The following is a 26493-nucleotide window of genomic DNA, read 5'->3' on the forward strand; positions in this document are numbered from 1 at the left end:
TCATTTCCCAGGCAAACATAACCAATGCTTCTCTTTGTGTTCTAACACTAGAAACTGAATATTTGGGGGTTTTGGACTGTCGGTCAGACAGAACAAGACATTTGAAGAAAGTCACTTTAGACTCTGGGAAACTCTATTGGACACCTGAATAATTAACCAATAAATAATGGGAAGGTTCATCAATCATGACGATAATTCTAGTTGTTTCCACATTGAAAGGCTGTAATGACAACTGAGCCTGAGATCTAAATGAAAGTCTCATCAGTGAGAATAGAAGAGAGGAAAGATGAAAATAAGTAGACGTGTTAGAATGTAAAAGGATAAAACTGAATATTAGTTTCCATGTTCACTTGTTGAGTTGTGTTTTGACGATAGTCCACGGTTAATACTAATGTTTATGGTAAATAATAACAACACTAATAGTCTTGTTCATGAACCTACATCTGTTGTTGTAGTTGTGAGAGTCCATGAATGTCACAGCCATGGGATCTTCTCCATGCAGAGCACTCTGGTCAGCATAGCTGCGATCCATGGCATTCACCATGTGAGTCATTTCCTGCCGCGTCGTTCCGATGGCGTCTTTGCGCTTTTTTGCCAGTTTCCTGTCAGGGGCAGAGACGGACACAGTCAGGCATTTTTAGAAACAAATACACAAACATCAGCTAGCCTGCAGACCACCGCCTTGTAAGGAATAGTCTCAAATTAGAAGGTATACTATGACTTTGTATGAAGTAGGTGGTGTTGTGCCATTTTTTGGCAAAAGCAGGGCTATGGGCTGCAGGCTGCTGATTCAAGATGCCGAGTTCAGATCCAACAAGGAAGTGAAAAGAAGAAAGGTGGGGAGAAGAGAATAAGAGAGGAAGAGAAGAGGAAAGAACAGGCAAGGGGGGGGGGAGGAAAGGCTTGTTTGTAAATGGCAGCATGTAACAGGCTCAGCTAAAGGAGCGGAGGGGAAATAACATCTAATACACCCCAGGAGCAAAGTAAAAACCTGTTATCAACCGCTGTACCATAGATGAGCTGTCAGATGAAAAATGTAAGTTCTATTCTCAAATAGATTTCTATTGTATGAAACTCTTCATTTTTTTTTTTGTAATTTCAAAGATTATTATCAAAAGGAAGGCTTTTAATAAAGCGGGGCAAACACAAGAGAAAGAAATCACATTAGTATTAAATATTTGGGTTTCATCTGACAGCAAAGAGAGGAAAAATCCCATTAAAACAGCAGTAAGGGAATGACTTTTGAGCTACAGAAGCTCAGGGAAAACCATTAACCAACCGAAGTACCACAGCCATCATTATATGAGCAGTAGGACTCGAGGTCACGTCATAAATAGTCAGTCCAGAATTATGAGAGGAAGGTACACTGTCTTTCTAGGAAAGAATTAGAAATACCAATTTTTTCTTGAGAAAAATCTTGGAGATTGAAAAATATTTCAATCTCCTATTTTTCTTCACAGGCTTTTGTTAAATTGTGGAATTATATGTCTTTGTAAGCAACAGAAAATGGTGCCTGGTGAAGAAAAACAACAGTTTAAAATCGAAACATGAAGGTATCTTTTTCAGGTTGAATGTGTGCAATCCATAACATCCCAGGAAAGATAACTGTAGAGGGTTTAATACTTGGAGCATGACAGAGCATGCAGGAACATTGTGTACCCAGAGCCATAGATGTACATCAGTTAGGACAACATCTGTACAGGAGAGCAAACTATGTTTTTACGAGACCTGCTTATGAGTTTGTTCCTCACTTATATAACATAAATGTAAAAAAAAAAAAATCTCTCAGACGTTTGATGAAGAAATAAATGTTTGATTGTTGCATAACTGATACAATGTACAGCTCTGACTTCTTCCCCGTAAACAGACAGAAAGCATGCTTTGTTTTGTTTATTTTACCTCTTCGCCCCAAAAATACACCAACGCCACCTCTAAGACCACACACACATAAAACACACACACACACACACACACCCACACACACACACACACACACACACACACACTTGGAACATTGGTTTAGCTGCTGACCAGGTGAAGCTGTTTGTGTGGGTGTTTGTGAATGTGCTGTCCAACAGAAAACATAAAAATAGGAAAGAAAGCGATGCATATATAATAAACCACCATGTGCTGTGTAATAGTACAGTATATATACATATTGTCCGTAAGGGAGAGAGACGTAGAAACAGACAGATAGAAGGGGTAGCTGTGACCAGAACTAAAGTGAACCTCTATTAAGGTCTTATTTGTAATTAACTCAAAAGTGCATAAAATCTTTTGGATGTGCATGACCACTTTACATAGTTTGTAAGGTCTAAATATTACATTGTAAACTGATTGTGAGCACAATATGTGTTCATAAAAAGTACCGGTACTGTAATATCTACTGAATATGCCTGATCATTAAAAATGGTAAATAAATGCCAAGACACACTGCAAATCTCTTAACTAAAAACATGGCAATGTGGTCCTCTACTGCAAAAACGGGCATATTTGTGGAAAAGAGTTACTTAAAGTTAGATGATCTGTATGAGAACAATCAGAGAAATTATAGACAGTAAATGTTCCTGATAAATGTATTTGAATGGATGCAAAATGGTCTCACTCCAGCTTAGTTACACTTAGTTACAAGATCAATGCTTGAACTTGTCACGCAACATTTTGTTTGTCTGGTGAAAGCAGGGACTAAATAAATGTCCATATTTATCTGTTTTTGTTTCTGCTAAAGCGTTCACCAAACTCTTTTTAACAGGAGTGCAAAGAGGCGATTCGGGATCTATTTTGGTCACAGCTGACAATAAGAAACAGAGAAGTAGAGAAGTAGAGAGTACCCACAACACGAGAAAACCCACCAACAACTACCAAAGTCAGATCCATGTGCTCCACACAGTAAAGCTGACTGAGACACTGAGCATGTGCAGCAGAGGAACCATGATACCTGTGACTTGATGGGCGGATGGATGATCACATGACTACATGCACACAAAGAGCTACAAGTCACAAGTGCAGCATTCTTTTTTCAAATAACACGCTTAGGGCCTGCTTTGTTCTGGTTCGTGGCCCACTTTGGCCTTTAGAAGCCTGCTTCAGAGCTACTTTGGAGCATGTAGAGGACACCAGGGCTGAGGTCAGTTCAGTTCACTTGTCAGTTTAGTCCCTTTAAATTGCTTATGATTTAGCATTTATTGTTATTTTAAGACATGAAACAATATTCTCTCGCAAAGAAAAAACATTTTAATAATTCTAATTTGAATACCGCATTTAAAATACTTCAATATAAATGATTGGAAATAAGGAGAATCCTGACCTGACTGACATGAAAGTGAACTCACCCCCACCCCGGCACGGCGTCAATGAGGATGACTTGGGCTGGTTGGTCAGAGCTGAAAATGTGTTTTGTCTTGAAAAAAGTATACTGCATCTTTAAAAATAACAACAACTAGCCACTAATAATTCGCCCAATAAGATAACAGCAGCTGGGTGAGCTGATTGTTGATTGGTTGTTTACTTACAGGTAATAAGAGTATGAATAGTAGGTCCTCCTGGGGTTGTGAGCCAATCAGAAAGCAAAGAATGAGACACAAAGGTCATGAATGTGCAAATTAGGACAATACCGTCCTGTCCCAACCAGCAACAACAGAAACAGAAGAAAACACCTTTTGATTGCTACAACTTAAGGGTCATGCAAGGGTTTGTTATAATAACTATGGGCACTATTTATTAAAAAAAAAAAAACTACTCAAAACTCAAGTTTAATGCTAAATAAATACTACAAAACAAGCTTAGAGACTTAACTGAAATAACAAATAACTATTAATAATAAACTATCAGAACATAGTCTTTCTCGTCTTTTTTAATAGAATATTCATGCTTTATTTTTTAATGGAACTTGCTGTATTTAGAAGTTCCTGAACGGAGTTTTCTTCTAGCCCTAATCGGCTAATAACCATTTCCTTACTCCTATCAAAGCTCTGTGATCTGTAACACCACGCAGCTTGCTTCCTGTAAAGCAAGCATGATGTCATTGCAATGTCATCATGTCCCACCATTTTAAAGATGCAGTATTGTTAAAAGTTGTAAAGGTTTAATGACAATGAAGATTGATCTCCCCAGAAACCATTTGTGGAAACACTACTAAATGCTGTCAACATAACTTCACTCTCATAAGGGTCACAAATCCTTTGATCATATCAAATCCATTTTCCAAATACACGTGTAAGTCATTTGAAACAGGCTTAGTTCACACGCCAATCTAAACATGTCAGATCTGTTTTCATATCTCAACACAAATGATGTCATAACAAAGATGCATTATGACTGAAACCAAACTTTTAGGGCTCACTTTTAGCAGCTCAAGGGCAATTTTCTACCCCGTGCAGAGATATGCAAATACGTTTTCTCAACCCGTAACTGCTGTCACGACTTGATCAATGTTGGTTGCTACACAGTCGCATATGTTCTCATAAATTAAACTAAAAAATGTAACTTAAAAAAAGTAATGTAAAAACACCACACAAAGCATTAACCTAGAAACATAATGAAACATAATACTTGATTAATCTATTTCCAGAAATACCATTCATCTTCAGTTGTTGATGCTGGTGATTTATAGCTTCGACCTGTCAGAAATACACTTAAATATAATATGTTAACATGATATTTGACTTCACACAAGCGCTGTCATCCTGTGGCAGTCCTCGACTGCTTGGTGATCTGGTGCTGGTGTTCATTTGAAGTCTCCTTTTGCCCAAATACATGAACGCAGCTTGAGCTGGTTACAGTTCAAAACAACAACAGACACACTGAATTCAGCTCCTCCCAGCTGTGTGCGCAATTACATCACAGTTGACTCCTTTCAGTTGGGACTGATTTTCTATTATCAAAAGGCTTCGAATCCTCAGAGGGACAGGTAGAGCTCAGTAATACGTGTTACAGTATTTAGGCCACTGAGTGCAAACTGTGGATCAAACACAGTCAGGTGTTTGGGATGGTGGTGGGTGTATTTAAAAAATGTTTATTCATCTTAAATTTCTTGTGATGTGTACAAGATACATGGTAGTCAATGAGGAAATCAAACTGTTTATGCCGACACTTTTTTAGATGTGATATAAGGCACTCGACATGAAGATATTTGTCCTGAATATGCAAATGAGGCTCTTAATTATTCTCTTTTTAATGAGGCACTCAGGTTCCCTGAACACCAGCTTTTAATTGAAAGGTCACAGGAAGTGCGGCGTGTTTAGTAATAGTTAATTATTACACGCATGCACTTGTGTTCATGACTTGCATGCGCACGTACGAACACGTACGCCCTGAAAAGTACAAAGACATAATTCAGCCTCGTGTAACTTCACAGTTACTCAGGTTTGATGAATAGGGAGCAGGTTATATGCAAAACTAAAATCGTCTAGACTTGGAGGGGGGGGGGGGGGGGGGGGGGGCTGCCTTTAAAGCATGAAGATGACTCTCCTTACAGCTCCACAGACTTTTGACGTGATGAAATTAAACAAGTCAAGTAAGTCACTGTGAACTGAAGTATAGAGCTGACAGATTTCTAAAGTAAAAGGTACAGACATATATAAGTGCTACACATAACACGAGTTATATGTAGCACTTTCTATGACGTCCATGTCTATGATGTTTCATAAACAAATGTACGTGTTATAATCTGTTTATAGCACCGTATATCTCTAGTTAAAAGCATTCAGAAGTATTCATAATGCTTCATAACAATAATCACAATAAATTAAATAGTCAATGTTTGCAATAAGTAAAGTAGAAATACATTTTAAAATGTTTGTGTGTTGTTCTCGCATAAATGTAATGATATGACAATGGCCAACTATAACTTATTTTCACATTAGAATGTATTATATTAGTGATCATAATGCATTATAAAATATATATATATATATATATATAAATATATATATATATATATAATATTATAATGTGCTACAACTTTGGGAATTATAATACACTATGATCATTAAAAACAACAAAAGGTAAATGAGTGACCAGCAACTATGAAGTATTAATACTTGTGTTTTATAATGTATTATGATTGTTGTAATAAGGCATTATGAATATTTATGAGTGCTTATAACACTAATTATACAGTACTATGAGCAGATTATAACACATTAAAAGTATGTTTGTAATGCATTATAGACATGGGTGATCTTCTCACTACTGTCTGTCTGATCTACTGTTCAGCTGCTGTTTAGCTGCACTCACACGTTGCATTTGTGTTTTTCCACCACATGGTGGAGCCCTGCACCAAACTAACACATCACAGGCCAAAACAGAGACACCAGGACCAACTGGGAGTCTGCTGCCATGCTATCCTAGATGGAAGTAAAGTTTGTGTGTGTGTGTGTGTGTGTGTGTGTGTGTGTGTGTGTGTGTGTGTGTGTGTGTGTGTTAACCTAAATGAATAAAGTGCATGGAGCAACGTGTGTGCTTTAGTGGATTTAAATAATGGATTTCTTTGCCCTTTTTCCTCGATCAACTTTTCCAAAATGTTCTTCTTCTTTGCACAATGGACCTTCATCTATGCCTCCTTTCACCTCTGAAACACCACATTCTAGCTTTCTGGTATGCCTTGTGTCTTTGATGTGTTTATAAAATCTGTGTGTATTGGAATTTTCTAATTTTAATCTTGAATAGTTGCTTGACATCGTCTGCTTGAGGATCTCTTTCACTGCGTTTCTCTTTATTACTCTCAGTGAGTGGTTGTTGTTCTGTCTACTTTGATTCAACAGCTGCACGGTACGAGAAAAAAAAACAAAAAAACACACAGCCTCAGATCTCTCCTGCACTAAATCACACAACTGTGAGGCAGGAGTTTCTAATTTTGGAGACACCATATTTTCGTATCGGATCTCAGGAAATCAAGACATCAGCTATTTATTGCTTTATAAGCAGAAGTTCAGGAATGCATAACGCTGGTTCTATAGGGAGATCAACGTTTATGGTAGATGGATGGAAGATGGTGTTACTACAGCAAATACTGGACCAACACACAACAAGAGAATGGGTTTAGGTGCACATTTGTATGTGTGTTCTTGCATCCGCATGTGTGTTGGTGTAGTACTGTTGTTCATGTAGCAAATGCACTCTTCATGATATTCTCCACTAAAGCAGTTTGAGCGGGCGTGGCCTGTCACTCACCTCTTCTTGACCAATAGGATGGCCACCAGCACCAGCAGTATAAAGACGAGAACCCCAGCACTGATCCCAGCGATCTTCACCACCCGATCCGTCTGTTTAGCGGGGTCAGGAATGACTTCAGGCTCCTCTGTAGCACCTAGAACAATTACAATGCCAACAAAACAACGTCAATGCTGTGGATCTAACATAATATCGGCTCAAACTACCAGAATACTGCAGTAGTGATTGATTCTTTCGGAGTATTAGGTGTGGACACAAGACCATATTACATCCCCATTTGTTAAACATTTGGTGTTTCTACAAGAAGCAAAGTGAAAAAAAAAACCAACATTTAAAGAATGTTTGCTTCTGTGAAAAGTTGCTGAATGACTTTAAAGGGAATGGCAATATCTTGAAATGCTGCAGAAGAGTAAGAAACCAAAATTAAGGATAAAAAAAGTAGTTATTAAAATGTGTAGTTCTCTGAGATATCACTCAGGTAAGTACTAAAAGCTTTGTGAGCTTGAGATTGCTTTGCGTTATTGCACCGCTATCATGGTGGCTGTTGGAAATGTGCCATCTGGTGAATGTGTAGAAGACATCCAGCTTGTTGTATTACGCTTTTAATTGACAAGCTGCATTTGTTTAGCTTTCAATACTAATCTACTGGACAGTGAAATTTGTTTTTTGTTTCGTCAGAAAGTTCCTGACTGTAAGCCTGTTCAACAAATAAAGGATTCTTTCCACTAAGTATTTACGCAACCCTGTTTTCACCAAAGGCTGGAAACGTATTTCACCTAACAGCCTCAGGAATTATGTTTGTCTTTCTCTCCAGATGTCTTTACAAAATGCTCTGACATCAGGAAAAGTGGTGAGTGTGATCGGGGAAACAAATCCCATGGAGCCATTTAAACAGGAAGGTTTAATCACTCCTCTGCTAAAGATCAGGTAAATATCAAGACTCTGAATATTCCGTGTAAAGCAAAGTCAGACAACTGCAAACACAAATGCCATGGCAACTGTCATTAAGGATCCACATTTACCCAAAAGTTAACTTGGCTCAGAGGTCATAATTAACAATACATTCTCACACACCAGTCGCTTCTTACAGTTCATATCAGCGCAGTTTAGAGTGTTTTACAGTAAGAACTAAGAGGATTAAAGCAGATGTAGTTTTAGCAACGCAACAAAAAAACACGATCTTTACAGACTCCCAGCTGCTAGAAATTAAATACATATATACGCAAATAAAGAAATGTTCATTTGAGTGTGCAATGGTCATCATTAGAGTCACGCTCTCATTGGGAAATGCTTTTGAAATGCAATTTGACTTTCGCTGTCCAACGCTTCTGCACCAATGTCACAGTATATTACTTGTGCTCAAACTCATTTCTGTTCCTGATGACTTCAGAGGATTGTCTGAACTCCCCGATTCCGTCCACTCGGACCTATAATTCACAAATGATGTTTCATACGGAGTGCGCGCCGCAGCGGAGATTTAACCATGTTGATCGTGCACAGAAAGTCAACAGCAAGAGAGCCTAGCATCTGTTTTCATGCCCCTAAGCTTAGTGATCTGATCTCATAACGCCAGAGTAGTTTGTCCCGCAAACGTAAGAACATTATCATGCATTACGATAATCCAAATAATCCAACACAAAGACATATGCACGTAACTCAATATAATGCAATACATCTATCAAACAATAATCTACTTCCAATGCTAAATATCAACAAGATCAACATAATCTCTCTCTCTCTCTCTCTTCATCTCCCTCAGTATTTTGGACTCTAACGTATTCATTTGTTTCTGCTGCTGACATCCTTGAAAGGTCCCCATCCAGCCCGGTGTCATTATGTAACGATATTGCGCTAAAACATGGAGGTCAGGTTGATAGATGAAGCGTGAGCAGTGGTGTGTCAGACGAAATGCTTTGAAAGGGTGAGGTTGACGTTGTTCTTCACTTCTCTTATTGCCAGGGATTCTCCACGAAAAAGACCAAAACCGACAATCGGTTCTGCCCAACTTCCTCCCCCGGCTGTAGCGCTCAGCTCTAAGACGTACAGTGCATCTATACAACACAAATCACAAATCATCTTTTCAAACGCTAGATAATATTCAATGACAGCAGGGCACTGTAGTTCATAGAAAACGCCACTCAAAGGGGACTAAAACAGTGCATTTGTTGGGGACTATTTTCAGCTGCGGATTAATACACGTTTAGTACTCTAGAGAATACTTACGGCAGCAGAACAATGCATGTGGCATAGCACAGAGGAATAAGATGCATCAGGCTTTGGCTACACGTACAATAATTAGTACATACTTTTATCTTTGTTGGTTTTGGTCTTTTCATGGTATTTGTTGATAATGAGAAAACGTATTCTTTGAGGTTTCTTTTTTACCACAAGACAAGCTTCATGGAATTGGGAAATACTTTATATGAATCAAAGATTATTACCAAAACTTGCGATGTGAACAATGTTGTTAAACTTGGACACAAAGAAATCACTTTTTTTTCTTTAGGAATGGGTCCTAGCACAATTTCTTAAATGTTTAGCAAGTATATAACAGTTACAAGTGATATCATTTGGATGCAAGTCACAGCAGAAGCTACCCAAACATGCCAAATGTTGAATATGTGTCCTAATGTTACTTACAGAGCTGGACCAATATATTGGCAAATAATTGGGTTATATGCGGTTTACTAAGGAAATTATGGTAAAGAAGTACCAACAAATGCTTGTATTTTAGAAACAATGTTACAGAGTAATTGGTCACAATTCTTAGGAAATAAAATTGAAGAGAAATAATGTTAGAGTTATGAAAAAAGATAAAATAAGATCGGTATGCAGTATGGGCTGGGCTGCAGTTACTACTGCAGTTAAAAATTAATTGAGGTCAAATGTCCAAAATATTAAGAAATGTATTGTTTTGTGGTAAACAAGGGTGGCTTAAACTCCAAATCATTTAGCATTTATGACGACACACTTACTGGTTTCACCTACTTTAGTTCTAATAACTGTCGGATCAGTCAATGATAAAGGGCATCCAAACAAGACGTGACAAAAAGGAAAAAAAAAACAATCTTTAAAAGGCTCTGAGTCCCAAGACCTGACCTCATAATGTCGGCGGTAGCTCTTAATGTTGGTAAAAATTATCCAGGTCAGTACACTAACATTCACAACACTCACCCACACAGTTACAAACACACACACACACACACACACAAAAACACCCTGAGGCAGCAATGACAAAACACAATACCCCAGATGACCTAATAGGACCACCATCGCTTAATCCTCCCTCCCGGATGCACGGTCGAGTGCACACACATGCAGAAGGATGGACAGAGAAAGGAGGCGACGCCCGTCTGACCTCTCTGTCCATTAGTCTGTCTTTCTGCCTTATTAAGAAGAGAAAAAAAAACGAAAATAAGTTCAGCTTCACTGAGACCTCCTGAGCCTGGCGTCATCTCTTTCTAGCAGCCTTTGGGGAAGTAACCAACCTGTTCTTAGTAACTACAAGCACCAGCCATTCTGGAAATAAGAGGACACTGGAAACACAGTAACTTTCCACATTTTCTCTTCTTTCGGAGCGGAAACATGACACCTTGCAGGCACTGGGGGGGGAGGGGGATTGAACCACTCCTTTGATCTATCCCATGGGATCCATTTCCTAAGAGCCTACAGGCTAACACTTGGTCACATTGAACTCTGCGACCTAAAGTGAGAAAAAAAAGGAGAACAATGCCGGTTCTTTTCAACTTGGTTCCTTTTCTTTCATGACTTTAGCTGTTTCATTTTAAAGGGATACGGAGATAGCATGGAACAATGCCACTCACCACACTATTCATCCTCTCAGCTACTTTACAGTGTCTTTATAAAGATACACAAATCAATCGGCCATGATGATTCATTCTGCAATAATTACGGCTGATTGCGCCGCAAATTATGTCACTTTTACTGTCTGGTTTTATGCTCCTTTGGCACTAGAAGGTCAAAGCAATGACCATCAGCTGAGTAAAGAAAGTGATTGCGACTCCCCCCTTTCTTTAACCACAATAACACCCATAATGCAGTAGGACTACGTTAACATTCAAGTACAGATGACTACTGTAAGTATGACATCAACCTTTATTATGGCCTTTTATCTCCCTCACATTGTCTTACATTGTGTTTAAGCGTCGACACAATAGAATACAGAGCGAGTCCGAGGTATTTCAATGAAAGGCTTACATTGACATTAATGCAATCAGTCTCCTCTTAGTTCATTAATTATTGCTGTCTGTTCACTAGTGACAGTAGAGCTGAAAGGATTAGTCGATTAAATGATTAGTCGATTGAGAGAAAATGTATCGACAACCGTTTTGAAAATCAATTACTTGTTCATTGGACTTGTTGTGTTTTCGTTTGCCTTTTCACCTCCGTTTGCTTTCTAGTTCTGCGTTACTTAACAAGATAAACACTTAAATGACCTCACTGTTCTTTGAAGCTCAACACCAGCGGCCACCAGGATTGCCAATTTCATTGAAAACATGATAATGTATTTTTCTGTTTATCCTTGATCTTACTTTGATCCATCAGCCGCATTTCTAAAAATCTTTCCTGAAAACAGTGAGTGCATTTGTGTATGTGTGTGTTTGCGTGCGTGAGTGTGTGTGTGTGTGTGTGTGTGTGTGTGTGTGTGTGTGTGTGTGTGTGTGTGTGTGTGTGTGTGTGTGTGTGTGTGTGTGTGTGTGTGAGAGAGGTTGCCCGGGGATTAAACCAGACTGATAATCCATCAACATATGGCCGCTGGTAAAAACAGGATATCTAGACTGTGTGCACATGCAGGAGCTGAATGTGCACACAAATACTTAACATGTTTTTATTCTCTCTAGCATGCAAAACATTATGTTGTGTTAAGTTATATGGTCCCCACTAATACTCATAAAACAGCTATCAACACAATCACTGCATCAGTCATAATAATAAATATCAGATTATGAACAATCATTAAGGGACGATAAGCACCTTAACGAGGTAAGATAAGCATAGTTGACCAGACATAAAGATGCATTAAATTAATTTAATATTATCAGTGATATCCACAAATGTATTCTCTCATTTCTCCCAGCAGCCAAATTCGAAACATTTGTGCCAACTGACTTGTATATGTCAAGTTAACACTGATCTGGGGTCTTTTTGGCCACGAAGTGGTATTAAGAGAGACAGTTCTTACCTTTAGTAGCAAGCCTCAGACACTGTGTCTTAGTTTCCTAAAGAAAAAGAAGACACATTAAGAGGAACACCTGAGTTCCAAGTGCACACACGACACACTAAAGCATTAACTAAAAGAACGTGACTTTGTATGTTAACTACTGGACAGATGTATTTACAGTACAAGCAAAAAACAAGCGGGGCATGTTCAGTTGTCTGCTGTTCTTTTATGTTTGTAGGTGATCTCAGAAGTCTTGCAGGGAGAAGCTGTGATGTAGTTAACGTGTGATTAGTGTCTCTTTGGATGTGTACATACAGTCTGTTTATTCATAGCAGCAAGCAGGTGAGCATTATGAGTTCACTGTGTGTTTAGTGCTTCTTCCCATGAATCAATATTTACATACCCTCTCTGTGCTGCTAACAGCTTGAAGATAGATGTTGTAGTTCTTTCTCGGGGCCAGAGGAGGATTCCAGAAACCCTGGGGATTAAAAGAAATAAACATAACTTTATAAGAGGCTAAACATGCGTAGATTGTCAGCTACTAATTTCACTTATTATCTCTGCTGAAGAGGATTTGTTTTTTTTGGTTTATCTCTTTGTTACAGGTTATCTTAACTCATATCTTTATCTTATCTCATTTTTGAGAAATATGCTTATTTGCTTTACTCGCAATCACTTTAAGATTGATGCCAATCTCATGTCTCTGTGCTGAATGTGAACATTAAATTGCAAAACTGTTTCTTGTCTAACTCTCTGCCAGAAAACAAATAAGTGTGTTTCCCAAAATGTCGAACTGTTCCTTTAACTAATTTCAATTCAATCTGATGGAAATATTTTGTTGCTGCTATTTGTGCTGATCCAGGATCCAGGAACTTTTTGCAAAGGCATGTATGTTTATTTTGTTCTACTGCACTTGCTTAATGAAGAAATGATGGCACATGCATATGGTATGGTTAAGAATAAAGCCCCTGGCATTAAGGTGTATTATAAAAACTCAAGGTAGCTCTAACATAATTTCCCCCTTGCCTGTCATCTTTTTTTGTATTCCACATCCCTATTCTTCTGTATTTTAAGCTACATGTTTACTATAATTTCCATTTGATTCATCTTTTCACCTGACATTTGTGCTGCACTACGCACAGAATGTGTTGCTCAGATAAAACGGCTTGCCTGATATGTCTTGTTGTCTCCAACGGTGAAGGGGAGCGGCTCCGGCAGGTTGCTGGGGGACAGCTGGGCGGCATAATAGTATGGAGATCCACTGCTAGACGCACTGTGGTAGGAAACCGGGACCTGAGAAAGAAGGTGTGTTTACATTAAAATAATATGTCTATAAATCTGCCTTACAAATACAATGTAAGTCGAGCTAAACTGGAACTTTTTTTCTGCAAATAAAAAGTCTGCTTTCTATGTCCAATGGTCTACAGAACAAAATGGTGGCTAAGATGTGTTTGTTGTATTTGTTTGAATGCGTAAGATAGCAAATAAATCCATATAGATTGGATATATTAGGCTAGAAGAGATTTATAGTCACCTCATAACAGTCAGAGGAAGCTTGACGACGTGTCCGGTGAGGATTCACTTCCTCAACTACAATTTGATAGGCACTGTACACGAGACAAAGGTGTGAATACATTGTTAAATTATTCTTTGTTGATACAGTAAGACACTCATGATGGATACAATAGTATCACTAGAACCACCACTGAACCACGTATGTCATTATAATTGTATCCTATTAGACATTTGCGTGAAATTGTAACAATTATCAAATGACTTCGTAGGTTATGGTATACGATGTGTATTGTGTGGTCATAGCGACATTTGACCACCAAACTCTAAGCAGTTCAAAATAACATGAAGGGCATTATTATTATAATGACTGATTGTACAGTAATGCACATGTTCAAGCGTGGCCAATGCATTCATTCACAAACATATTTACAAAAAAGAACTACTTGATTTTTACTTACGTTAAAGAAGAACTATCTATGTACAAAATACACAGCGATCACATGCTAAAAGCTCTGGACTCTAGCCAAATACAGGCTGTTTGGACAGAACCGGGTCTGGCTATGCACTGTATATGTAAGCAGTACCTTATAGGGGCTCCCTTGGCCTGGGCAGGTTTGAGCAGGATAGTGATGGTTGTTGCAGTTTCATTCAGAAAGGCCTCTGACCCATCGTACTCATCTATTGTCGGGGCTGAAGGAAGAGCATGAGTCTGTGTTAGTGTCCACGTATCACCTTGCTGACTATCTAAATACGATACCCGAAAAAAAAAATGTGTGACAGTAAAACACATTCAAACTTGTTTTCTACCTGAAATATTAGTCGTCACGTTGAGTGTGGTTGCGGGGCCGAACCCTTTGGAGGTGGATGCGCGTATAGCGAGCTGGTACGTGACGCCTGGGTGGAGCTGGGAAAAGAGGTGATGTGTGGCGTTGGAGGGCAGGACTGTGAGTCCCGGCCGCTGGAGAGGCACCGAAGGGTCAAATGAACGCACGCCGCTGTAGCTGATCTGAGGTGGGCCAGAGACACAGAATCACGGTTTATACATTTCCCCACGAAGCTGAGTGATAGTTTGGCTCCTGCAACAATTTCTGCTCCAAATGCTTTTGCTTATAGTACCTCATATTGTATGATGATGCCGTTGGGCTCAGATGGTTCCTTCCAGTAAAGAAGAATTCTGTCTTCAAATGGAGTGGCTCTGAGTGACTGACTGGGAACTGAGCCTGGAACTGTTAACACACACACACACACACACACACACACACACACACACACACACACACACACACACACAGACAAAATTAATAAAATGCTCGTCAAAATAACAGTAAAAGTCGGTCCTCCAAATGAAGGAGTCCCTTGTAAATGAGTTTTTTTAATTTCAATGTGGCTTTCCCAGAAAATAACATCAACAAAGGTACATCTTAGCATTTTAATTTCTTCTACTTCCCAGCAGTGGCCTGTTGCATTACCTAAATTGTCAAAGTACCAGTAAATTTAAGCGACACAGCATTAGATGCCTTTCATTTTCCCCCTAAAGCCCTTTGCACACCAAGTCCGTATTTTTGCAATATGTGTTAAATACTCTTTAATACTACATTCAATAATAAACGTTGCAAGTCTGATGCATTTTATCATTCTATTTGTTGCAAAAAAAATTGCAGTACAAGGCAAAAGTGCATGGGTGCAATGGATAGCGCTAGTCCCAAACCTGGCTAATTGGTGAATGAATTATGTTAGCAAGAAGCTATTGTTTAGCTGCCTACAGCACATGCACTACTGTCTAGTCTTTCATACAACCTTTGTTTTGTGACCATCCCCCATTCCAATCACCTGCCACAATCTGTCTTTAAATACTGCTTCTCAGTATTCCTTACTTTGTTTTGCATGAAGTGCTTTGTACTGGGAGAAGAATGAATGAAGTGAATCAGCTTATCAGGTGCCATTTTGAATGATGAAGTTTGAATTTACGGTGGCTCGGAGTGGTGAAAAAACTGAAAAAAAACACCTGCTCTGGAAAGTGTAATGACAGGTGTGTAAACTGATTAACTGATACAACGTGAGGTTGTATTTACCATTTTTATCTTCACGTTTGACAATTCGCAAGAAAAATATGGGTTTGGTGTGCAAAGTTAACATTCATAAATAAATAAATAAAGATACAAATAAAATAGTACATCGAAAAAAAAGTGTGATTTGTGTATCGCACCATCTTCATCAGTTTGTATGACGGTCTCGTCGCTCTCTTTCCTTCCCTCTGGATTGGTCAGAATCATCTTCAGGCTGACGTTGGTGTAGGGTGGCAGGTTCCCCACCAGGTGCCGTGGTGCTGTGAAGAAAAACAACATAAAAACAGAATTTTTGTAATGCATTTAGGCCCGCAGCTAACGACTATTGTTCATCATATGAATTAGTTATTGGTCTATAAAATGTCTTGTTTTGTCCGAACAACGGCAAGAGACCAAAGACAACAATATAAAACAGAAAATTAGCAGCAAATCCTTTACATTGGAGACGCTGGTTGACATTTTATTTAGTTGTGGAAAAACAATTTACTTTAAAAAAAACCTACTCTTAAGGCAGTCTTTAGGAAATGCAATGACAAAGCCTGTATCAACAGTCAAAGTGAGTATTACCTTTAGGGTCCATGTCCAAGCAGTCGGCTTTGCTGCGGTTGTTGGCAGTCATATAGTGGTAGCAGATGGTGACGTTAAAGGTGTGACAGCGAGTGATGTTGTAACCCAGCGACTCCCAGTCCACTGCTATCAGACGAGACCTGGTCTCCGCAATCTTTAGCCTCTTAGGAGTCCGCATCGGCTCTACGGAGAAACAGAGGAGAAAACATCACGAGTCAGTAACCCAACAGATCATTGCCATATGTGAAGACTGTCGCATTCTGCTCATAAATATGCTGTCGGAAAATTAGCATCATTCTTTGATGACTCACAGCGATGTGAAAGTACGCTTTAGTGAACTTCCAAATATTTACCTGAATTATTGTGCGCTGTCGGTGTAAGAGGCAATTGTACTTTGCGATGCCAAAAAAAAAAGCTGGAGTGCTGAGTCAACATTTCCCCCCAAGATAAAACAAGAGTTTTTTTTTCTTTTTCTACTTCTCCTCGCTGCCATTCAACCATTTCTCAAATGCAGTAAGTTCTAGGAGGCACGTCTTTGGTTTCCATCTTTTATGTGAAATCCGAACGGTTATTGTCAATATAATCTACCTTCTCTCCAGCCTGCCCAGAGCTTTAATTACCTTAACTGGCTCATTTAACTGGATCAATAGGCCACCGCAACCCACCCACCTCTACACACACACACACACACACACACACACACATATTCCACAGCAAACACAAAACTAAAACCTTTCCTCATCTGCTTCCTGCCAGCTCATATCCATCCGCTGTATGTCAGGCACTATATTTCTCACGAGATTTGACTTGTGATCTACCTAGAAGAGCTGCTGTTTTCTGTAGGAATCACCTTTCATCATGTTAGAAGCCGGTCATGAGTCTTGCAACAGTAACTAGTTACTATAGCTATCAGATACATGTAGTTAAGTAAAAAGTGCAACATTTCCCTCTGTGATCCGGTGGGGTCGAAGTATAAAGCGACTTGAAATTGTTGAAGACAACACAAGCGTTGTTGAAAAGAGGTTTAGTAGTGTTTGTTTTTCAGTTAACACAAGATGATTTGATATTCTTTACAGCTGAGAGGGCAATCGCTTTCATCAGCCTCAGCCAATGAACAATATGCCTTCATTAACTCTAATACTGATCCTGCAGATTGGCTCTGGACATCCCCAGACAAAAGGGGAATCTATTACTGAGCGACCAGAACAAATTTAATTAAAAGTTTTGTTTATCGTTCCTCGTCATAAACTGACTTCCTTCACGGTGATAGTCATTCTGTCACCTGTTGATGGTCCTTGCTCCTCACTCCCTCTGTAACTCACCTGCTTCCTTATGTCCTCCCAGGATTTTTTTTAATAAAAACAGCTCACCTTAAATAGAGAGGCAAGTCTCTCCCCAACCCCTCCTTGTCTCGCTCTCTGTTTTCTCTGGGTCTTCCTCTCTCAGAGGAGACAACACAAGGACACAAACTTGTCGCTTCTTCTGACAACCCATTATCTGCCTGTCACTCTCGCACACACACACACACACACACACACACACACACACACACACACACACACACACACACACACACACACACACAGACAGACACGAGCAGAAACACACAGGCATGGACAATCTCACACTCGATTATTACCCAAATACACACACGCGCGTGTGCATGCGCTGCAGGATGTGACAGAATTGAGATTAAATCTGGGCAGAGCACGTATAGGTGTGTGTTTGTGTGTGTGTGTGTTCGCATCAATAAAACTTCTCATAATAACAATGCATCGTCAAGGACAAACGCCCTCACACACACACACACACATGGGGGGACGGGGGGGCTGTAAGCGAAATACAAACATGTTGACGTTTGCTAAATCATTTAGATGTAAATAGCTCACTAATAAAGAGACATTCAGACATGTGAGAGAAAATGAGAAAGAAAGAAAAAAAGAAAGGTTGTGAAGACACCCAGGCAGGTAATTGTCTGCTGAGCAAATATTATTGCTCAATTGTGTGTGTGTGTCTTTGTGTGTTTAGGTGTGTGTGTGTGTGTGTGTGTGTGTGTGTGTGTGTGTGTGTGTGCTAATAGCTGAGGGGTCAGAGCATTTCATTTTTGCTTCAACCTGTTATTGGATGGTTGACATTTAAATAGAGTGAGAGGGAGACCTATTGTGTTCTCTGCCTGTCTGTCCCTCACCTGTCTTGGTCTCTTCCTTTCTGTCTGTCTTCCCGGTCTCAATCAATACTTGTGATCCTCACCATAAACTTTTCTATTAACACACATACACACACACACACACACACACACACACACACGGAGTTAGGGCAGTGTAATAAATTGTATTGATTTCAGGGTGTCTTGATTCTACCACTGCTTCACAGTGAGACATGGAATTAAAACAAAATATATGACTAGCTGCCTGTCACTAACACACACACACACACACGCACACACACACACACACACACACACACTTGCATTTCAAAACTCCATTCCCATCCTGACCCACAATGCATTGCTGCTTATCTGTGTATATTTACTGTAGGGAGTGAAAGGTGGGAGGAGAGACAATGAGATAATATGATACAAATAGAGGACAGAAAGGGGGGAAAAAAGCGACAGGAGGGCAAAGAGAGTAGCATAGAGAATGAGTAAAGAAGAGTGTAAAGACAAAAGCAATGCGTGGAAACATGAAACCGGGGCTGGAGGGAGCGAGGGACAGATAAAAAAAAGAGCAGAGAGAGAAATAGAAGAGAAAGATGAGAGAGGGAAAGAAAGAGGCCGAGAGGAGGAACGGGGAGAGAGACGATAACTAGTTTGGAACGTGGCCAGAGCGGAGCGGGACCAGGTCCAACGGTAAACCACAGAGGCTGCCTTGTCCCTTTCCCCTCCTCCGGTAGACACACAAACGGCTGGATTCATGTTGGAACTAAAAGGCTTTGTTCTCCACAGATGGAGCTTTTTGAAAACAACAACAATACCAATAAACACCAACAATAACACCGAGGACGGCAAGCTTCATATCAGCCGAATCCAGAGGTTGGAATTAAAGAAGGAAAAAACAAAAAGAAAGGAAATTAAACTAAATGAAATAGAACTATGCTAAGGGTCGAAAAAAAAAAAATGAAAATAAACTGTTCGTCAATATGAAGCATTAGGAGGAGCCAATAAATATACAGTTAAAAGAACACAGAGCAGGAGAAAGAAGGGAGGGGAAGAGGATAGGAGGGGTGGGAGGGGGGGGGGGGGGGGGGCACCAGAAAAGGTTGACAGGAGATGCAGCTAAATCCAAGTTAATCTGTCCAATTAGTTCCTGGTAATCCTTCCACTGTCATGAGGAAGACAAAAGAAACTCCGTCTCTCTAACTCTCATTTTCTCTCTCTCTCTCTCTCTCTCTCTCTCTCTCTCTCTCTCTCTCTCTCTCTCTCTCTCTCTGGGCCAGATTTAAGCACATGAAAGGTTCAGATTTGCGCTGCAACGTTCATTCAATTTGCACTCGTAGGCTACGTGGAATCATTGATTCTGATTTGCAGAGGCTAATTATGAAATCAACAACCTGGACAACAAGCTTCTAGAGTTAAAAAAAAAAAAAAAAACTAAGTGGTGGGATTATCATTCAGTGGCCAGAGATCAACGAGCTCAGAACAAGAAATGAAGGAAGCAGCAACAATCAAACGAAAAAAAAAACAGCGTCTGATGATATGAGAAGGAAATGTAATTAGCTGAGGTGTGACGCCTCAGAAATGACTCAAAAGACTCCGATTCAGGTTCACTTTATTATATTTCATCTATTGTGTTGGTCTGTACAGTGTGTGAAGTACAAGCAGCTCAGTTTAGCTCTCCATCCCATGGTTATTTTTCACATCTTTTTCCATGTTGAAATATTGTTCTCATGTTTTATTAATGGTCTATTTCTCCTTCTGAGAAACTGTCACATTTTGTCTTCTCTATACATTTCTAACAAACTCTAACTCTAAATATATCTTCCCAGCTTGTTGTGCTCACTGTTTTTGAGATTCATACACAATCGGGTTTAATAGTTTTTTCTCTCCGGATCTACACATCTGCATGTGCCTCTTAAAAGCACAAAGTGATTCATGCAAAACCATCAAAGTTTGCCATAAACCACCACATGTACAGGCAGAATATGAATGTAAAGCACTACTGTTTATAAGTCTCCTGGCTGCTATTTCAAGGGCCTGACCCTTAAAGCGTCATACTGCTGACAGTGTGTGTGCGTCTTCACATGTATAAAGAAGTACATGTGATATATTGTGTGTGATTCCTACAACAGCTGTGCTTTGTGTGTCTGGAAATGTGTGTTTTGTGATTCCATTCTTCCATTAATCCAAGTGATGCTGAGTTTGTGCAACGAAAAAAACTGTGTGTGTGTGTGTGTGTGTCCGTACTACATCTCGATACTGCTTAGTGTGTCTCTCTTCTGTGTGTGCTCATGCCTCTTAGTGTGTGTCTGTGTGTGTGTGTGTGTGTGTGTGTGTGTGTGTGTGTAACCTGCCATGACCAAGAGGTTTTCAGCAGAAAATTCAGGATTTGGATTAAAAGCTACTTTATCACCTTCTTCTGTCACGCGCACACACACACACACACACACACACACACACACACACACACACACAACACACACAATCACTAACTCTTCACTTCAAGTTGATTATTTTTCACCCTTCTGACAAGAGCAATGAATCACCACAGAAGAAAAATCGAGAGGAGTGGGAGTGAAGGAAAGACTGAGGGAGCATGGGAATGAAGTAGAAAGGGAAGAGAAAACAAGTGAAGAAGAAGAGATGAAAAGAGAAAAGGAAGGAAGGAGACTAGGAGATGAAATCCTTCCTCTTATCATATTATTTGCTCTGCCTTGTGTGTGTGACTTCTGCTCGGTATCTTATTAACTTTATTGTTTTTTAATTAAACAGTGTTTTGTGTGGTGGCATGCTTGGGTTTATGCCTGGTGTCTGTGCACACATTTCCCACGCGTGAGTGTGTGCGTGCATGTCTTCATTGTTTTGCATTGAACTAAATATTCAGTAAACTACAGGTGGTGGGATGAGACAAACCTAACCAAACAGAAAAAGCAAAGGAGTCATTACCATTTAAATAGCATTGCTACCATGTGTGTGTGTGTGTGTGTGTGTGTGTGTGTGTGTGTGTGTGTGGAACAACAAACACAAACAAGTCTATCTCCAGGTGTGGGTGTGTGCGAGAGTTTGAATGACCTTAATTCGGTGAAAAAGTACGGTGAAAAGGACTTGTGTCCAATTTGTATAGTATTGAATTTAGCATTTGGATTATATGTACTCTCAATTATGCAAATGAGACATTGTGTTTTTACACTGTGAGACATAGGAAAATAATACATTTTTTTTCTTGATGGAATAGTTTGACATTTTTGTAAACATGCACACTCGCTTTCTTGCCGATGGTTATATGAGATGTGAAGCTACAGCTAGTTAGCTTAGCCGAGCAAGAAGACAGGGGGACGCAGCTATATAATATATCTATATATAAATATATAATACAATCTGCATACCAGCAACTGCAAAGCTCCCTTGTTGTGCTATATGTTGTTTCAAAGTGTAACAACGTTATAGTTGTGGATTCACAGGGTGTTGTGTTTAGTTACTGTGTAATACTGTGTTATTAAGCGCTGGGCTGTGAGGCAATTCTGGTGAAGTGGCCTCAGTTGGTATTCCAACAATATCAGGTGAAGCACACTGGCCCAAAAAGCAGAGTGAGATTGTACATGTAGGGAGAACTTTCTTTTTCTGCATTGAGAATTCAGAAATGAACTTGTTTCAATAAAAATGATGTGGAATAGTCTTGCCCTGTTAGCAGACAAGTAGATTTTCTTTCAAGCTGAACATAAAACTAGATAACTTACTTCATCAGGACATGTGCTGAAGCGCTAGAGTGAAGATTTGTTCTCTTTACTTTGTGATTCAGATGTAGAGGATTGTTTGTTGTAGTCCACTAAATTCGTAATCACATTTCCCTGCTTTGGTCTGATATCAACACATTATGAGGCTTACAATGAGCTATCGCATTTAACTCAAATGTGTTCCTGCGTGAGTGAGGAGAGGAAGATTAATTTCCTTTTCCTGTCAAACAGGAAACTGTTCAATACATGAGTCGCCTGAACAAGTCTATGACTTCCTCTCTGTCAATAAACACATACGGGATCTTTCACACACACACACACACACACACACACACACACACACACACACACACACACACACACACACACAGGTTGGCAGACATCCGTCAGGCCCCGTGGTTATGAGTTTTCATCTCTCTTTCATTTTAATTCTCCAGTTTCATCATTCTCTCTCTCTCTCTCTCTCCCTCCCCCCGCCGCTTCTATTCTCTCCTCTCTTTCTTTTCCAGCCTTATTGTTTTTCATCGTCTCTCCATCACTCCTTGATTCTGTTTCTCAGTCAAGCTCACTGCTTCCCTTTCTGCCTCTTTCTCTCGCACATCAACCCTCCCCTCGATCACTCCGTCTCTCCCCCAGGCTAGCTGTGTTTATATTTCAGTCGTTTATTTCTACAAATGTCAGACAGTGTTTCTGCCCGCCGTCTATTGATCCACAGAGAGAGAAAGAGATTGGGAGAGAGAGGCAATCAGAAAGAGGGCAGGCAGTGACAAGGAACAAAGTAAAAAAGAGAGATATATGGAAGGAAGAATGGAAGGTATGAGAGAAAAGGAGGAGAAGCAGTGAGAAATCAGGAATGAAGTGGGAGAATAAAAGAAAAAAGCGGGAGAAAACGGGAGAAAGCCTCCAGTCTTTGAATCACTCTTTCTCTCAGATCACTGAGCAACCACGGACTGACTAACTCTCGCCTTCTTTCTTCTGCGATTCTATCCCTCACAACACCTCTCCCCGTCTGCTCATAGTGTAAATATCGCTCTACCAACTAAAATATAGATAGCAAGACAAAAAAAGAGCACAAGCAGACAGTCGGATCAATAGATAATCAGACAGAAAGAAAAAAAGCGGCGCGCACAAGCCGACCCGGCTGAAGTGGAGCTACGCATGCATGCGTGTCCATGTCCTACCTGCACATTTGGTCCGGGTGATGAGCGGTGGTCCAGCTTTGCCGGTCCCTCCCTCCCCTGGTCTGGTGAGCAACACTCTGATCTCGTACTCTGTGTCCGGGTCAAGATGCCATAACTTGTAGTTGGGAGAGGTCACGGCGTGAGTCTCCGTCCAGCTGCCTGTTGTCATACGGTACTCAACCTAAAGGGGAAAAATCACATGTTAGATTTTATGCTCAGTATCAATGTCAATGTCAAAGTATGAATTCAAAATTCAATCAACTGCATTTCCAAAATGTGTCAAACATTTCCCTTAAAAAAGTTGTTAATAAAAAATAAAAAAGTGATAAATACACACACATGATCAAGAATATGTTCACTAAAATGAACACTTAAACCACCGCTTGAAGAAATAGTTGGAGAGTTTGGTAAATACCCTTCTTGGCGAGTACAAAAAGAGGGCATCATTTCAACACTAAAAACACAACTACCACCTGGAGACAATTAGCTTAGCTTAGCACAAAGACTGGAAACAGGGAGTATGGGCGAGCTTGGCTTTTTAATTTTTAATAATCCAGCACCTAGCAGTACCTCTAATTTTGACTAATTAACACGTTATATCCATAGACTGTATATAACAAGTGGACATAGTCATTCTTTTTACAAGCGGAGGAGTCGCCCCCTGCTGGTCAGTAGAGCTAATGCACGTTTTAAGACACTTACGCATTAGCTTCACTCACCAGAACTGGAGGTTGCCTCCTGGTTATATGTAATTTGTTGACTCTGTACATACATTAACTTTTGGAGGGAGCTGTTTCCCTCTACTTTGAGTGTTTACGCTAAGCTAACCACCCATCTGCTAGTTTTAGCTTAATATTTAGCATACGGACACAAGAATGGCATCGAAGTTCTTCTCTAACTCTCAACAACAACGAGAATAAGCATAATTCCCAAAATGCTGAACTATTCCTTAGGCGTTTGTCACACAGAAGTCATTCTACTTTCCGGATTATCTGTATCTTTTATTATCTTTATTTGTTTAAAAACAAACCAAGCAAGGTCTCATACTGAACATACCTCTTTCAGTATAATAGGTCCATCTCCAAATATGGAGTTAGCATTCAGCTGAATCAGCAGATATGTTGGGCCGACACCTAGCAGCTGGGGTGGGGCGATGGGGTGCGGAGGCTCTGTGGAGAGAAAACAAGATCATAAAAGAAAAGGTTTTCAAAGAGCCTCTCGGGACGGATGAAACCCACTTAAAGAAGGTCACAGCAGAGCAGAAGAGGGCCGAGACACGAGGAGGGACATCCTGTGGTCACTGTGACACAAAGCCTCGTTAGTGCAACAGCTGACATGTGATATTTGTGGGATTCAATGAAAATGTTAAAGAAACTAACAGTAAACTACAACTATGATAATGTCACAAACTGTTCCAACAAGGGGAAACTGCACTGACCTGCATCGGTGAACTAATTGGCTAAATATTTCGCGGCCATGCAGGGGAGGTAGAGAGTATTTGCACTATTTGGAGACCCGTTGTGTTTAAGTTCTCAGTAGCTGATGTTATTTTCGAGTTGTTTAGTGTCCTAAATCCTATATCCTTGTTCCTACTTTCCTTATTCATCAAGTGCTTGTCTAGATACTCAAAGACACTTCACATCCCAAAAATGTATATTCAGTTACTTTCATCTACAACACAAGTAGCCATGTTGCTTCCACGCATTGACTCTCCTTTGCAGCGTTGTCGGCGTTATAATGAAGTTAATGTTAATGCGAACACGCCCTTTGGAGCTGCTTCACATCAAAAGAATTCCACCTTCAAAACAAGAAGCTGGAGGCTTCTATTGGGAAGCAGCTTCAGATATTATCTACTGTAGTGGCCGATACTTTGAGCCCCACATGGAATATATACATTTTCCGGCTTTCTCTATCTGTTAACAGTCATGTCTTCTTTGTCTTTCAGACATGGGTGTCTGTTGTGTAAATGCTCCCTACGGTTTATTTCAGACATGACAGGATACTTACAGAAAAAGCCACAATGCTAACGTGATATTTTGCATCTGGTGCCAAAAATATTTTTTTTTTTCAGTTTAAAAAGAATGATATGAAGGGAAAAAGAGTGTTTTTCTCTCACAGGCTGCATGAGTGATCGATTTTAAAACGCATTTTGCCATCGAAGGGAATCCTCCGATACCATTTCTTATCAGTTCCTCCTTTAATTGTTATTCAAGAGTGATTTCTGCTGCCTATTTCATAAAGTGCATCAGCGCACAAGCAGAGAATGATGACATGCAAAGTTAACATCTTTTGCCGCAAGTCATGCAGAGAAATGTATTAGAATGATCTGATATGAACATTGTCATTCAATTTTGACTTGTTCTATGTTAAAAGTGACAAACTAGGCCCAACCTCGTCAGATTGCCGTTGTGATTTCTACGACGATATGATCATATTTCATTTCCATTAAAACTTTGTATGTGCGTAACCCAAACTATAAATCGACTGAATGAGCAGTGATGTTTTATAATTAAATGATCATTGTATTATATATTCATATACTGTAGTCTTCATCTGACGTATGTCTCGTGATTCCACCGTGTGCTGCGTCCCGTGATGCTCACAGTCAATAAAAGCTGCGTGTTTGTACTTCCATGTTAATGTGACGGATGTGTGATGGTTCAGGGCCAGCCAGTCCGATCAGAGCTCACTGTCACGCATCTATGATTGACACGCCCAAAGCACAACACACACACACACACACACACACACACACACACACGGCCATAAAACACGCTGCAGCGAAGATTTATCTACTTGACACATACACACACAGATCAACACATGAATTAATCACCACCTCTCCACACACACACACACACACACACACACACACACACACACACACACACACACACTATTTCACATACAGTAAATCTTA

The 26493-nt window shown here is 39.9% G+C and overlaps 1 protein-coding gene across 26 annotated transcripts in view; it reads right to left on the minus strand.

Annotated features, from left to right (window-relative positions):
- ptprk (protein tyrosine phosphatase receptor type K) overlaps positions 1-26493 on the minus strand; it is a 100199-nt gene that overhangs the window by 15284 nt on the left and 58422 nt on the right. For 20 of the 26 annotated variants that reach the window (XM_068708374.1, XM_068708390.1, XM_068708389.1 and 17 more), the window contains 14 exons: positions 24630-24742; positions 23574-23754; positions 16504-16686; positions 16077-16196; positions 14987-15096; positions 14678-14876; positions 14455-14560; positions 13890-13962; positions 13526-13648; positions 12759-12833; positions 12377-12413; positions 7174-7309; positions 3513-3542; positions 442-602 (listed from right to left, as the gene is read on the minus strand). In XM_068708374.1, coding sequence (XP_068564475.1) covers positions 442-602; positions 3513-3542; positions 7174-7309; positions 12377-12413; positions 12759-12833; positions 13526-13648; positions 13890-13962; positions 14455-14560; positions 14678-14876; positions 14987-15096; positions 16077-16196; positions 16504-16686; positions 23574-23754; positions 24630-24742 — 1647 coding nt within the window. The remainder of the gene's footprint in view (positions 1-441; positions 603-3512; positions 3543-7173; positions 7310-12376; positions 12414-12758; positions 12834-13525; positions 13649-13889; positions 13963-14454; positions 14561-14677; positions 14877-14986; positions 15097-16076; positions 16197-16503; positions 16687-23573; positions 23755-24629; positions 24743-26493) is intronic. The other 6 variants (XM_068708393.1, XM_068708382.1, XM_068708392.1 and 3 more) reach the window with 1 other exon arrangement.

This window comes from Cebidichthys violaceus, unplaced genomic scaffold (assembly GCF_023349555.1).
Source record: "Cebidichthys violaceus isolate CVI_PGR_0920_01 unplaced genomic scaffold, fCebVio1.0.p SCAF_14, whole genome shotgun sequence".
In the NCBI taxonomy this organism is placed as follows: Eukaryota; Metazoa; Chordata; class Actinopteri; order Perciformes; family Stichaeidae; genus Cebidichthys; species Cebidichthys violaceus.